This window comes from Poeciliopsis prolifica, unplaced genomic scaffold (assembly GCF_027474105.1).
Source record: "Poeciliopsis prolifica strain line A6 unplaced genomic scaffold, Auburn_PproV2 SCAFFOLD016, whole genome shotgun sequence".
Lineage (NCBI taxonomy): Eukaryota > Metazoa > Chordata > Actinopteri > Cyprinodontiformes > Poeciliidae > Poeciliopsis > Poeciliopsis prolifica.
The window spans coordinates 8,375,248-8,390,843 of record NW_026562391.1 but is presented as its reverse complement, the minus strand read 5'-3'; the positions used below and the strand labels follow the sequence as shown (position 1 = coordinate 8,390,843).

The following is a 15,596-nucleotide window of genomic DNA, read 5'->3' as shown; positions in this document are numbered from 1 at the left end:
GGTTTTTCGCTGTCTTGCCAGCGGAAGGCAGAGAGGAAACGCTCCACACGTGTTTTAGCTGCGAGCTTTTGAAGGTTACAGGAGAAGCAGCGGCCGGGATTTCTGTCCGCAGCAGAGGGTCAGAGGAGCGGCGTGGGTTGCGGTTGGAGGCCGGGGCAGAGCGGCACGGAGACGGAGACATGGACCCCATGAAGGCGCAGCAGTTGGCGGCGGAGCTGGAGGTGGAGATGATGGCTGACATGTACAACCGGTAAGTCCTCTGCTAACCAGAGTCCTTGCTGAGTTGCACAGACATACATAAATAAGGTGAATGGCGATCACTGAAGTGTTTTGGGTCGATCTAGAAAATATAATAATTGGAACTGCTTTCAGCCTACAACTTCTAAAGTCGTACATTTTATATCTTCTAATGTGCAACCCATAACTAAAGCATGTTTACCCCTGATTCAGTGTAACTGGCATGTCCTTTGATCCATCCCACTGGAGCTCCCCGCCTGTACGTGAAGGGTCCATTCATCATCATCATAATCCCATTAATTATGTACAATCTCCCAGTCGCGTCTAAACGGAATCCCCGCGGCATCATGCTGCCACGGCCATGTTTCAGTGAGAGAATGGTGCGTTCAGGGTGATGTGCATTTTGAGTTTTTATGCATGTAGGATTCAAAAGTTCAGTTTTGGTTCGTCTGACCGAAGCTCTTCTTCCAGAAGGACAACCACGTGGCTTGCAATAAACTTCAGCAGTTTTATGACTTTTCTTCTCACCACTTGGTCACAATTTATAGGCGAGCATAAATGATCAGTGTTGCATTCTTTTTGAAATCCTGCTCTGGTCTTAAGGTGAGTTTTCTTATAAGATAATAAAATATAAAAACAATAATGTGTTAAATGACAGTATTTTTTATTTAAAATTTTTTTATACATATAAATTCATAACAGAAAACAAATTATTGTATTAGAGTCTGCTCCTATATAAAGCCACGCCAGTTCAAGTTGTAATTTCTGGAGGGTCAAATTGTTATGTGGTGTAAAATACAGTTTTTAAAAGAAGAATAAATGCCACGGGAATATTTCTCCTCAAAGGAAAGAGTCTGAACACAGGTGTACGCAAAATGGATATCATGACCTTTGTGTTGATGCACGACACAATTCAATGCAACACATGCTGTAAAAAGCCATTTTAAGTTTCAAGTCTCACACGAAGCGAATGTTTAGATATCTTCCTTATTTAACTGATAATTATGAGTGTTAAATAAATATAAATGTTCCAGCTGAGACTGTAGGATGCAAAAACACAAAGAAGAGGAGTGAATCTGATCAATAAAATATTCTGGGCCAGATTCACATACTGGGCCTAAACCCTAGTTCTGATTTAGCTTTAATATGTTTCCTGAAATCAAATCGACAGATTTCTTGAGACAAATCTAGAGCTAATCCATGTCCAAACGGGGAGTTAAATTAAAACTGACTGGAGACAGATTTAACTCTAGATTAAAGGCTGTTTGCATGATGAACATGGATTAACTTGAAGATATTATTGATGCTTAAAAAAAAAAAAAAAAACACAAGATGATCACTCTGAGGGGGTAATAACCTGCAAAATGAATTTAACAGGATTGGTTCTTCCATGCGTACAAAAACAATGCAGCTGAAAAGTTTTATTTCAGACAATGCTTTCATGTGACTGTGATGGAAACTCAAGTATTTATCTCCTAAACGTTTCGGAAATGAGAAACTTTTCGTCATGAAACAACAGATTTGTCTGTTTTGAGGGAACAAACGGTTGGGACAATAATGCACACAGTGTAATTAATGCAACATGTGAATGAAGAAAGAGTTGCATCAACTTCCCTTGTCCTGTCGATCACAACACAGTGGAAGTGCAGCTTTGTAAGCAAAGTGTTGATTGATATCATATTCCCAATATGGTGCAAGGTTGTAGAGTGAAAAATGTTTTCAAAACATTTTCCATACTTGTGCCCTGATCTACAACATTTTTCCATTTTATCTGGACCCACTCATGAATCCAGATCTCCTGTAATGTGGTCAATGTGAAGCAGGACAGCACAGTGGAAATCATCCTGCTGACGTCAGGTGTAATGAGGGCAACAGAAACTCTTCAAATTGAATGATTGTGTGAAAATCAGGCCAATATGAATGAAAGAAAGGAAATCTCTCCGGAAGTCGCCTGAGTCATGCTGGTTTGTTTTTTATTTCAGCTAAATTGATTCACAACAGGGGTGCGTGGATTCGTTCCTGTAGTCTGGTTGACTCATGCTGCTTGTTTTCAGTTGTTGGGTTCTTTGAAATAACACTTCTCTCATTGCTGATCATTTTCATTTTCTTTCTCTCTTCGTTTTATGATCCGTTTTGAGTTTCTCAGCGCGTCGTCCTGTTTCCACCATGTGCAGCACTTCTTACAAAGGTTTTGATTTATTATTGAACGTTTAAAGCAAAAGTTGTTTTGTGAAATGTTATGTTTTCAGTTTGAAATTGCACTTTTTGATCCAAGCCATTCATCAGGTATCGTGCTCATCTGCCATATCATTTTGTGAAATGTCATCAAAATTTATTGTCCTGCTGTTTGAACAAATTAATACATTTAGTGAATTGGAATTAAAATCCAGCAGATGGTGCTGTTGAGGTTTACCAGACAACAAATTTTGAGCATAAAAGAACTTCTCTTTTTTTTTTTTCTACATTAAATCAACAATGTGACTTTTTCTATTGTCAGGATGACAAACGCCTGCCACAGGAAGTGCGTCCCACCACACTACAAGGAAGCAGAGCTGACGAAGGGCGAGTCGGTGTGCCTGGACCGCTGCGTGGCCAAATACCTGGACCTTCACGAGAGACTGGGACGTAAACTCACAGAGCTCTCCGTGCAGGATGAGGAGATGATGAGGAAAGCGGCGGTGGGGAGCGGATAGAGACTTTGAAGAAAACAGCATATGTATAGAGAAATACAAGAGTTTGGGCTGGGATGTGTGGAATCTAACAGACTCATGTCTTAATAAGAGGGTGGGTAAATCAAAAATGTTAAGTTAAAGGTTTCGAGGGTCCATTAAGATGAGATTGCATCAGAGGATGATGCAAATGGCAGCACTGAAAAAGTAATGGAGGGAAGTGGTCCTCCACAAGCCTTTCTGGATTTGGTTTCTTCTTCAGATTTGCCTGAGAACTGCAGAGAACTGCAGATGTCCTGGGAGGAAGGACGCAAGCTTACATTTTGCGTTCAGATTTATGGCTAATTTCAAGCTGTCTCTGGTCCAGAACCATTCTGGATCTGTTACTGATTATGAAATGAACTCATTTGTTTTTCTGTGTTTCAAGAAAATATGTAAACTCATAAGATTGCACGAGGTCGCAGACATAGCCGGTCCAAGATATAAGTAACTGTAGCTGCTGCCCAGATCCTCCAGACCAGCAGGGGGCACCAACAGGGCTTGTGTATAGAAATCTCAAAATCTCAGATTTGAAAATATATTTATTTAGTATGAGCTTACTTTTGTATTTGGGTCCCAAATTTCTGAATATTAAATTGAAAGAAATATTCAATGTAAGGTAAGATGGGATTAAAAAAACTAACAAATGATGGATGTTTGTTAGCAGTCATGATTTAATGCCACCAACTTAATTTGTTTTGCTTACATTTGAGCTAGATGGGTTTTTTTTAAATTTACATTTAACTTTAAAAAAAATTATTTTTATTTTTTGTAATTTCTCATGAGCTCTCAAGCCCCTATGTCCTGACTTCAAACTGTATCAACCACACACCAGATATGATGACAGAATAAATAAGTCTGAACTAAACCTGCCTACAAAATGTATTTACTGCTATTTATTTAGTAATTAATGGAAAATGATTAATTCTGGACTCAAGGAACTCATTCATTCATTATCTTAGCAGGAAAGCATCACACTATCAAACTGAGGCAGACGACAAGAGATATCAGGGTTTGGGTCGGTGGGTGCGATCTGCTCAGGGCCCCAAATATTCTAGGGTCGGCTCTGCTTGCAGGATCTGTATAGTTAAAGCTATATTAAGTTTACAACTAATTTAGAAAACAGTGGCTGTTTCGGTTGAGATTAAATGTTTTTAACCAAGACACTATGCAATAGGTGCTCATCATTTCTTTTTTACGTCCAGCTGTTGCTCTGGTTCTTCCAGATAAAATGGACTTTGCTCTTTGTTGCGCTTGTGTTGACTTTGTTTGGCTCGTCGTGGACCACAGTGATTTGTCAGTAAAAAATTGTTCATATGCAAACCACACTGATGGTCTGTTGTTAATCACGCTCAATAAAAACTGTACTGTGTTTATCTTCTGAGCAACTGAATCTGTCCCATGCTTGGTGCGTCTCAATCAGTCATGATTAAAAACATAATTTGTCAGTATTTCAATAAGAGAAGTGGTTGAAAATATTTTTTCATCACAAGAAGAGGGCTATATTCCAAGTTTTTATTGGTGTTTGATTATTATGGCTTGCAGCAAATAAAAGATTGATTCACTTTCCTCTCATAGTCAGAATGTCACATATGAGCAAAGGAAATCACTATACATCAATGATCACTATACAAGAATGAAAAACTGGCTTATTGCAAATTGTCAGTCATGATGTTTTTTTCATAGTGAACACAAACGCCACAACTTTTTGTCTTGCGTACACTCATTCACTAACGTGGGCTAAATACAGCAAACGGACGAGTGACTGTATCCACTTCTTCCTGACTATATACCGTATTATTAAAAAAACTTAGTGGAAGAAAAACATAGAAAGGGCATAAAAAGGTGCATAAGAAACAGCACTGAATGGGTTGTGACTCAAAGCCCGTTCCAGAGGTAGAGATTGATGAGGTTTAGGCCGCAGTTGGATTTGGTCCAGTTCTTTTCAGAGGAAAGCCATTTTTTTGCTTTTCATTTTGAAATCAAGGACCCAGAGTCTGGAAGAAGAGCAGACAGGCACAGAATCCAAGTTGCTTGCGGTCCAGGGAAATCTTTTAGCCTGTGATAACTCGTGTCACCTGCTGGTTCACATATGCTCACATATTATTTTCAGTGAAGGAATTTTGACAAGTTTTGTGGAGATGCTGACTTCATTTTCCACCAGGACTTTCCTGTTGCCTGCGAAAAGTACTACTGCATGACCTTCACCTCAGAGGAAATGAGCTGAAGGTCAAATAAAGCAAACTGCTTCCTTAACACCTGAAGAGCACTACAGGTTAGGCATCTCCAGCCCTGCACTGATGCAACCGGAGCCTCACCCAAATATTAAAAAGCATTTTATGTCATTTTAAAATTATCTTTAAGGCATTACAACACTAACAAACATGATCAGATTATACTTTGTGTAATCCATCTACGCGATGCACACGTTATTTACAGATCGCACATGAATTTGTTGATCATCTTCTAATTTTTTGAGATGCACCAGTAGTCTGTAAATGGGAAGGATCCAGCTTCTCTGGGAGGTAAACAAAAGTCCACCGGTGCGTTGCAGTGAGAGAGTAGGCGGGGCTTCCTCAATACGAATGTGCCTGTACCTTTAAGACAAACCGAGACGCAGCAGCGGTGAGGAAGTGAGAGCGCAAACTTTCGTTTCCCCCGTGAAACTTTTTATTTATACTCGCAAGGCTGCGCCTCGGAAACGGGAACCAACAAACAAACTGAGACTAGAGACAGAGAGAGAGACAGAGAGACAGAGAGAGAGAGAGACAGAAAGAGAGAGAGAAAGAGAGAGAGACAGAGAGAGAGAGAGAGAGAGAGAGAGAGAGAGAGAGGAGGTGTCCGCATGTCTCTGTCTGGCAGGTGGACGCTTCGTTCATTCTGCAACAGAGTCCTGAGACCGACGTGGTGAGTCAATTTTCACTGTTTTCTTAGATAATAAAACAAAGACGCTGGAAAACATGCCTCGGCCTGCGGGGTGGAGCAGGTTTGGAATGGGTCGTTTCGTGCGCCACAGAACCAGCTGCCCTGGTACTAACTAGTGGTCCATTATGACTCCATTTATTAATGGTCAACAAACGTGTTTATAAAACATTTTAGAACTTTGTTTCCGAGAGAAATAGTTCTGGCACAAGAGAAAACACTTGTACACCTGAAGAAAAAAAAAGACGAGAGCATTTTTGTTGACAATCATTTGAAACTGTGCACATTTATTTAGTTATATAGCCTACTTTTAAATAGGCTACTATATAGCCTACTTTTAAATTGTTTTAAAGACTTCAGGCCTCCGGGACCTTTGAAAAGAGTTTGGTCATCACTTCCTCATAAACTTTAAAGTCAGTTCCTAAAGCGCAAAGCTGGTCGCTTGTGCACTGATCCAGTTTTCAAGATCTTCATGGCTTATTTTACTTTAAATTTCCGAATGCATGTAATAATTTTGATTATCAAACCGATGGATATGTATCTGATTTTTATTTTTAAAAAGTCACAAAGTTTTACTGATTGTTAAATTGGCAAATGTTAATTTCATCATGGATCACTGACGCATGATGGTGTTGATTTCTGATCTCAAGTTTTCTCCTGAATATGTGGTAAAATTGCACAGCGCATGCCAAAAATATTCACACTAATTTTCACATTTATTATATATTATTATATTCATAAATCTGAATGTATTTTATTGAGATTTATCTAATGAACCAGCACAAAGGAAGAGCATAAAGACATTATTTGTATTTAGTTGTGCAAAAAAAATAAAATAAAATAAACGGATATGAGAAAATTAAACCTATTACCACATCATGATACTGCCACCACTGTGTTAATAAATTACTTTGTTTTGATTGACTATTTGCGTGAAAAGCAACTGGAAAATAAAAAAGCCCCTCAGATTGCATTTAGAAACCTGAAACCACTGAGTTTTTCCTTACTTATTTAAAAATCAATTCAAAGAAAGGAGAAATTCCCATTGCTATTAATGTACTCCAGGAAAGCCGTTATGTTTAAAAAATGGTAGGCTAAAATAAGTTGGAAAAAGAAAACAAACTAATCCACATGCAAATAATAAGGCTAACATTCAAACAAAACACAAATATAGGGACAAATAAGAAAAAAACTCAATAATAATAAAATGGAAACATCTGACAGGATGAATGATGGTCGTAATAATTGGAAGGTACATTGTTAAAAAGGCTGTTGCTTTCAAATAATAATTGTTTTTGCTCTGTTTATTTTTTAAAACATATCAAATAATCTTTGATACCTTGTGTTTAATTAGGCCATTTTTTAAAATTTCCATCACTTTGTTTTTCTTAATTTAGAACTAATCTAAACTCCAGGTATAATTAGTCATATTAGTAACTTGTGTAGTGATAGGACTGTTATAATGAATAACAGATTATTTATTTTGTTAATTAATTATTAACAAAATATTGGTGTAGTGTGGTACAGAATGAAAGAAAAAACAGCTATTAAAACCTACAAACATTAGCACACTACATAATGCATATATGTGCCTCAAATCATTAAAGATATTGTTATTTCAACAAACTGTTAAGTACAATTTCTTTCAGTCTTGAATCTTGTGTGCTGCCCTCTTTTGGTCACCAGATGGAGGCAGCTGAGGGAGAACAGCTTGTTGAGGATGGTGAGCAGGTTGTAGCGCCTCCCCATGGTGGCGTGAATGAACTGCTGGATGTGGGGCAAGAGGGAGAGGTGAGCTCTGATTAGGATCAGTAAAAGATGATTCTTTCTTGACGTAAACGGCTGCTGACGTAACTTCCTTTTTTCTGCTCAGATGGAGGACTTTCTGGGCCCGCAGGCACAGTACAATGAGGAGGAGGAAGAAAGGAAGTACTACAGAAGAAAGAGGCTGGGAGTCATCAAGAATGTTGTTGCCAGCAGCTTTGGAGCCATGACTGTGTACAGTGTTTATATGGGTGAGCTTCTATCCATCCAGCCAAAGGACAGAAATGTCTGGAAATCTGAGTTTGGAGGCGTTTGGAATTTTGGAAAGATGTGTTGGAATCTCAACAGAGAAAAGAGATAAAAACACTGACATATAGAGGAGAGTAAGCTGTGTTTATATAATCCTGTTTTTTTTTTCTCCAGGCCTTTTACAGATGCAGCTAACTCTTCATTACGACATGACCTACCGTGAGGTGAAATACAGCAACCTTGGTCTTGAGGACATCGACCGGAAGATGCTGATGGGTATCAACGTGACCCCGATTATCGGCCTCCTTTACACCCCAGTACTCATCAGGTAGAGTCACACAGTCATAAAGTAAACATGAATCCCTTTCCTTTTATCTGATGAGTCTTTTTCACACGTTTCATCTCTTTCTCAGGTTTCTTGGCACTAAGTGGATGATGTTTCTGGCCTCAGGAATCTATGCACTATTTGTCTCAACCAATTACTGGGAGCGGTACTACACATTAGTTCCTTCAGCTGTAGCCATTGGTGTGGCCATTGTGCCTTTTTGGGCTTCTCTGGGAAGTTACATAACAAGGTGAGGCGCAAAGCGCCAAAGAAGACACATTTTTGCTGATCCCTTTTGAATATAAGCACAGTATTTCTGCTTAGTGAATAATCTTTGTCACATTTTGGTTATTTGCAGTTAATTTGAGATACAAGTGTCCATAAAATAGCACCTACTAGAGAAACTAGGGAAGCAAATAAATTACCAACAAACAAACAAATCACATCATTATACCTCCTGCCTCATGCTCTGGAAGTCACCTGGTCAGATAGCAACCATTATTCACTATTTTGTGAATTCTACAAAATACAGCATAGACATACTTTTACTTTAACTAGAGGCCTTTGTCAGTGGCAGGACCTACAAAAATCAAACTGCTGAGCACGATGATGTTATATATAAAGGGGTGAACAAAAAACATGAACAGGAAGCCTCCAGGACATCGTTGAACTTACCTTGCAAGGTGTCAGTATGAGGAGCTGCTTCACTGCAGATCTAAAAATGAACACAGCTTTACACCATTTTAGTTTAAAAGAGAAGCAGTGTGAAGGAACTGACAAGTTATGCCCTTATTGCTGACTCCCACTATTTTGGAATCAATTTCATGAGGTGTTTATGGTTTTAAATTGCGGAGTCTGTGTTGTCGTTTGTGTTTGCATTTTAAATGTTTGTTTTTAAATAAATGTCAGCTGCTTTTTTTTGTCTTAGAGCTCATTGTGCCACACACTCCCCTTCCCTCCTGCAGGATGGCCCAGCAGTACTATGAATACGTCAACTACAAGGAGGAGCATGTCCAGGAGCAGAGGAAGCTTCCAAAGGGGGCCTGCTACAGCTACATCATCACCTTCCAGTCCATTTTCTACGTCATCTTCAATGTGAGTCTGCACCTTCGCCGCTGCTCTGCAACCGTTTTCCACTTGTGCATCATGTTGTGAAAAACCAATGCTGAACATGAAGAGAGAATCAACGTAAATGTTTTTGTTGTATTTTCTTCCATGTTAGCTGAGCTTCGTCTTCGCCGAGTTCCCCATGCGTCTCGTCCTCCATGAACACCTGCATGAGAACCCTCACGTTCTGTGCAACGTGAAAACATGTGGTAAACACGTCTCGTTTTGACTGGGGACAGATCAGTAAAGCACTTTACTGAAGACATTTTTAAAAAGTATTTTTTATTTATTTATTTTTATTCTCAGACACAACAGTCTGAGAATAGTTGTGTCTGGTCAGATTATTTGCATTTGATTATGTTTTAGCAGAAACAAAACTCCAGCCAGAGAGTGTAACACACGGACAAAAAAAAATAGCTTAAGGCACTTTATCAAGTTATAACATTCATTTCATCACCTATAGGTTTAGTGTTAAACATGCTACATCATCCTCCACACTTATTAGCATTCCTGGGTTTGATGTGTAAAAAAAAAAAAGAATTCATATTCATAATTTCATCTCACCAGACTTTATTCTGCTCACTTGGGCTGTAGGTATCATGTAACCTAGTGGTCCATTTTTGTTTTGGTTACTACTTAGAAAAGGAAAAGAAAATATAACATGTCAAGTGTTGAGGTTCATAAATTAGAAAATGGCTGCATGGCAGCTACTTCTTCAAAGTTGCATATATTTACAATTGGAACAAAAAAAGAGGGAAAAAATGGCAAATATACCAAGGAATGGACTCTACTGTTAAGTACAGCGAAGAATCTGTGATGCTGTGGGCATGTTTTTTGTTTCAAAGGCTGTTAAATGGCATCATGAATAGTTAGAAATGCTAAACGTCCTGAGGTGGAAGTTTGGTGAATTCTGTGAAAAAACTAAAACTGTAATGTTATGTGGTCTTTCAGTAGGAAAATGATCCTAAACTTGTGGCCAGAGCAACACAGAAACTGTTCACTGATGAAAAAAATCAACCTCGCTAAATGGACAGTTTAGTCCTTCAGACCAAAGTGAACCTTTTCATGAGGAACTGAAACCCTGCTGCTATTTGCAGCCAGATTGGTTTTTAAGACGAGTTCAACATCTGTAAACCCACATCAACTCTTCCTACAGTTGTTCTTGCATGGAGTTTCCCTTTAAATTGTTTTTCATTCAAACCATAAAGCCTTCACTGGTTTGTGTTGTGTTGGTGTTAAGGGGACTCATCTACAGTTGGATTAATTTTCTTAAAGTGGAAGTGCCGTTGGTTTCAAATGGACATATAGATCCTCATTTTTCCTCCAGTTCATCCGAGAAAAAGTCGGAACGTGAACTATAAACTTGAACGCTCTTGGAAAAGCAACCTCTGATAGTTTCCCTTTTTTTTGTCACACACACTGAAACTAACTTTATTTATATTTCTGAGAAACTGAAAGCAGAAATTTCCAAACACCTTTGGTGTAAATCTTCATGTTTGCAGCTGTTTTCTACAGATCAAACCTGCCTTTTTATCCGACGTTCAGGTGCTGCAATCAAAGGCATCATCCCGGGCTTCAACAGCACCGTTCTGAAAAACCTGCCCCGCTCCATGCTGCTCATCGAGGTGGAGAGCATCCTGATGGGTTTCGCCTTCCTCGCCATGATTGTCGTAAGAGATGCACCACAGAACAATTTTATGTTATTCTCTATATCAATCTTCTGATCTTTTTTCTGTGGTTCGTTTTAACTACAAAAATCTGTTTCAAGATTTTGACAGTCGTACTTGAGTGATTATTTGAAGAACAATCGCAGCTATTTATTAAATATAGTTTTTTACTCTCCACTCCTCGCATAATCGGCATCTTATGAACTGCAAAAGTCAAATACAGTTCCTACATTCAGTTCCTGTAGAGATCCCATTAGACAGCATGGTTGCTACATACTGTGTGTAGCAGCAGCACCGCTTCCTGTTTTACTCACCATTTTCAATAACGGGTCATTTGAAAGCTGCTGGTCTTGTGTGTGGTCACTTCTTGTTCAGGTGTCAATCATTTGACCTCAAGCTTTCTCACTGAAGAGGAATAATGAGACATAATCAGAAAAAAATTAATTATTCACTGTGAAACGGAAATAATGTCTTAAGTATTTATTCTTTGAGAACCTTTTCACATATTGTCATGTTGCAACCACTAACTCCATGAGGAGTTCTCTGAATAACATTGTAGGGCCTTTAGTGACCATAGCTGCCATGACTGGTTTCCCAAACCGTCCAAACTCCTTGTGATGCGGAGAATATTTATGTTACTCAGTATTATCTTCACTCAGCATGATCTATAATCAGTGTGTTTTCTTCCCACAGTTCCTGCTGCTGTGTGGCCCCGCCTACCGGCCAACAGAGGAGATTGACCTTCGCAGCATCGGCTGGGGGAACATCTTCCAGCTGCCCTTCAAGCACCTGCGGGATTACCGCCTGCGGCTGCTCTGCCCCTTCTTCATCTACAGCGGACTGGAGATGCTGTTTATCATCAGCGGGTTCTCACTGGTACTGAACTAACGCTCTGACTTTCTACAGTGACCTGTCAGTTACATCCAGGCTTGGTCGTAATAAATGGCATAATTATCTTTCCTCCCCACAGTCCTATGGCGTCTGCATTCTGGGCATAAAAACCCTTTGGCTCCTCATTCTGGTCTACGGCCTCTCCTGCTCCGTGTTCTCCCTCCTCTCTCTCAGCCTCCTGCGCCTCCCACGATGGGTGTGTCTGATGGGGGGCGCTGCGGTGCACGGAGTCCTGCTGGTGGCTCTCCTCGCTCTGACTGTTAAGCCAAACTCACCGGAGTACCTGGGTCCCCTGCTGGTGATCGTGGTGCTGTGGGGACTCGGCAGCGCCCTGAACAAGACAGGGGTCAGCAGTGAGTATCTGTGGTCATCCAGCTGACGTCACAACTAGGGCTGAAACGATTAATCGATGACTGAAACTATTTCTATTTATCTAGCTGTTTGTCTGTTTCTAGCTTCATCCTACATTTATTTTCTTACTAATATTGTATAAAAAAAAGAGTTAAGTGGTTAAATAAAAAATCTGTAGAATGTTCTTGTTTTTTTGTCCAATTAATTGATTAATCATGAGAATAACTGATAGAATAATCAAATAAAATAATTGTTAGTTGCGGCCCTAGTCACAGCACAGCAACTCTTTCACTGCAGATCATTTGGTTTTGCGTTTTTAATAATATTAGGAATATTAAACAGGTTAACATTAAAAAATACTAATACACTCCTAACATTTTTAATCAATATTAATATGGATGCTTCTTAAAAAGGATTTTGAATTCTTGTGTTGCTCTTAAAATGTTTTTTCTCATATAATCGTCTCTGTGTGTCCCAGCCGTTGTCGGCCTTCTGTACGCTGAGGAGAAAGAGCGCCTGGATTTCGTCTACACCATCTACCACTGGTGGCAGGCCACCGCCATCTTTGTTGTCTACCTCTGGTCCCAGATGCCCATGAGGGTACATTTTAGTTAATAGTTTTTTCCTGGATGTAATCCTTTATGCTAATATATGTTATTTTTAAAAATCTTTTGTCCTCTTAGGCTAAACTGTCCATCTTGCTGGCTACTTTGTTACTGGCGTGCTACTGCTATTGGGTGATGGAGCGCCGCGTGGCACAGAAAGTGAAGCCCAGAATGCCTCGCATCCCTCGGCCAAGACACAAGGTGAGCCGTCTCTCTGTGCATGTACAGCCACTTACAGGGAAAGCACAGATTTTCTCAAATAAAAGTTAGAAGCAGTTGAAATCTTATCTGCAGTAGTGAGAATCCAGATGAGTTCGTCCTGGAGACTGAAGCTGATGTTTGTGTTCAGTTTCCTCATGTTTGCCTCAGGGCGTTAAACAAATAAAATAAAACAGAAGTTAATACTTTTTAACACAGGAAAATGAAGTAAGAGGCTGTGTACCTCTCATGATCTTCCTGTGTGAAACACAAACTGAGAACAGAGCATAAAATGTGATTCCAGTTATAACAAACGCCTGATTAAAAAAAAAAAAAAGGGTACATGTTGGCATCATGTTGTGGGGCTGCTTTGCTACAGTAGGGACTGCCGCACTTCACAAAATAGCAGCAACAAATGTAGAAACATCTCAGAACATCTGCCATGAACTTGGATCTTGGGCTCAGTTGTGTCTTTCAAATAGACTAAACATGCAGCCATATTAGATATGAATGTGCTTAAAGGCAACAAAGTCAATATTTTGGAGTTGTCATCACAAAGTACCAAACTCATTAGTTCAAAATTTGAGGACAGGGTTGAAAAGATGTGTGTGAACAAAGGAGCAGAGCTCCAGGAAACTGTTGTGAGAAGCTTGGTGGTGATTTTAAACTGTCTAAATAAATAAATCATTCAGGAGATAGTCCATTAAGACTGGAAAAGTCTGATCCCTTCTGTTTGCTTCATACTCCTGATACCTTCTAATACAGACATGAAAACTTGTTCACCTGACTGTGCCGGAGTGACTGAGGTCATAAAAATCATGGCTGGGTTGTAAAACATCCAAGTGGAGAGTAAAAATAAAAGCTTATGTTTTTACCCTCAGGTGAAAGGCTACCGTTACCTGGAAGAGGACAACTCTGATGAGTCAGATTCAGAGGGAAGCGAGGAGGATGACGATGAAGACGAGGAAGAGAGGACGGAGGAGGATGAGCGCGTTGTGGAGGAGATGGTAGCAGGGGACAGGGAGGAAGAAGGCCGGGACGCCAGAGCAGAGGGGATTATTCGCCCAGAGCCCAGAGAAGAGGCCCCGAGGGTCGGGGGGAGGGAGATATGACCAAAGGAAAGAATGAGGAACATGTGGAAGCGCTATTAGCCATAATGTTAACTGGCATCCTTTATATATTGTATTTAAAGCACAAAGGGAAGAAGGCCTTCAGCGAAACATTCTGCATTATGGTCACATCTCGGTAGAATTGTCTGTAGATTGTCCTAACAGCTGATTAGTGCGGCCAGCTTTGCCTTTTTCAGATCATTGCAGTGGCTTACACCTCGACATTTTAGACATTTACAGACTTTGATGTATTTCTCTGGTGTTATGAGACAGACCAACACTTTTGCTTCACATTTATCTCCATCCGTCATCCCACAACCTCTGATCAGTTTTACTGCCCCTTCTGAAAAAAGAAAGCATCCCCACAGCATGATCCTTCCACCATCATGCTTCACCAACATGGTGATTGTACAAAGTGGTAGTTTTCACAATTCTATGCTACTTTGTGTTGGTCTATTATATCAAATGCTAAGGAAATACATTAAAGATTCTGGTTGATGAAGTTTGGACAATTTTACGGCTAATAAGCACCTTAACAAGAAACTGCAGTTTTTGTTTTGTTTATTTTTAAACATAAAAATGTTCATAAGTTTATGGGCAAGCAGACTTTTTTCTCTCATGTGTTAAAATGTTATTTTTCTACATGTGTATAAATATTTTGGGGTATATTAAGGGCTGTACTTTCCAATGCCTGATCGTACTCTGAATCTACAATTTCACATCTCTTCTGTTTCTTAACCTCATGTATCTTAGAAGATGCTTGAAATTCATACACAGTTTTATGCATGTTGGTCATAAAGCTAAGCACCTACCTAGAGGAGGCAGGCGATCCTCTAGGCAGGAGACAGTCTTTAAAAACTTAGTTTTAAAGTCTGATAAAACCTTAAAGATACAAAAAAATAAAAATAAAATACAAATGATGGTTTTCCAGATATCAGTGTTTTATAAAATTGTGTTGAAAGGAAAGTTTTAAAATCTTTTTTAGCTTTAATGTATGTTTTTTAATGTAATTTCAATGTTTCTGGATGAGACTATATTTCTTGTTGACATGTTCTGTCTACAGTAGGTAGAATGGGGCAACGATTTACAGCACAATGCTTTCAGTTTTCTATCCGCTCTATTTGCGCTCCATGTTTACCAGACCTGTCGATAAGCAGACTCTTTTGTTGCATCTTGGCTGTAAAAGAAAGATATGAAAGAGACAGATTTTAATAATAATAATAAAAAATAGCAATTGATTTTATCATTTGAATAGCAGCATGAAAACTTTGTGTTAACAGCAGTTTTAAGACAGCCTGCTTTATTCTGTTGAATGCGAATACGGCTTTTTTGTGGTTTTAACTTCTGTTTTGCATTAAGACTAGGACGGCAGGGTGGCTGTAAATCTGCTTTTCTGAAGGATAACAGAATATGAACGTGTGCTTAGATTTAATACAGCTCAGTATTCAGCAGTTGCAGAGGTG

At 39.4% G+C, this 15,596-nt stretch overlaps 2 protein-coding genes across 2 annotated transcripts; both read left to right on the top strand.

The window, feature by feature from the left end:
• Positions 1-35: 35 nt before the first annotated feature.
• Positions 36-4,329, top strand: timm10 (translocase of inner mitochondrial membrane 10 homolog (yeast)). Its single transcript, XM_055041298.1, has 2 exons — positions 36-250; positions 2,735-4,329. Exons 1-2 carry the CDS (start codon positions 180-182, stop codon positions 2,928-2,930), a joined length of 267 nt encoding a protein of 88 aa, XP_054897273.1. The 5' UTR covers positions 36-179; the 3' UTR covers positions 2,931-4,329.
• A 1,242-nt stretch (positions 4,330-5,571) lies between these two features.
• Positions 5,572-15,376, top strand: unc93b1 (unc-93 homolog B1, TLR signaling regulator). The gene is given in 14 exon segments (XM_055041280.1): positions 5,572-5,852; positions 7,554-7,658; positions 7,741-7,882; positions 8,055-8,208; positions 8,294-8,455; positions 9,171-9,300; positions 9,428-9,521; positions 10,858-10,982; positions 11,673-11,855; positions 11,950-12,223; positions 12,700-12,821; positions 12,905-13,027; positions 13,906-14,080; positions 14,083-15,376. Coding segments are annotated over 13 exon segments (1,980 nt in total). The 5' UTR covers positions 5,572-5,852; the 3' UTR covers positions 14,274-15,376.
• The last annotated feature ends 220 nt before the right edge of the window (positions 15,377-15,596 follow it).

Coding starts and splice junctions, on each gene's coding strand:
- timm10 (XM_055041298.1), top strand. CDS start 180: ATGGACCCCATGAAGGCGCAGCAGTTGGCGGCGGAGCTGGAGGTGGAG. Junction 251..2,734: donor ATGGCTGACATGTACAACCG/GTAAGTCCTCTG, acceptor TTCTATTGTCAG/GATGACAAACGCCTGCCACA.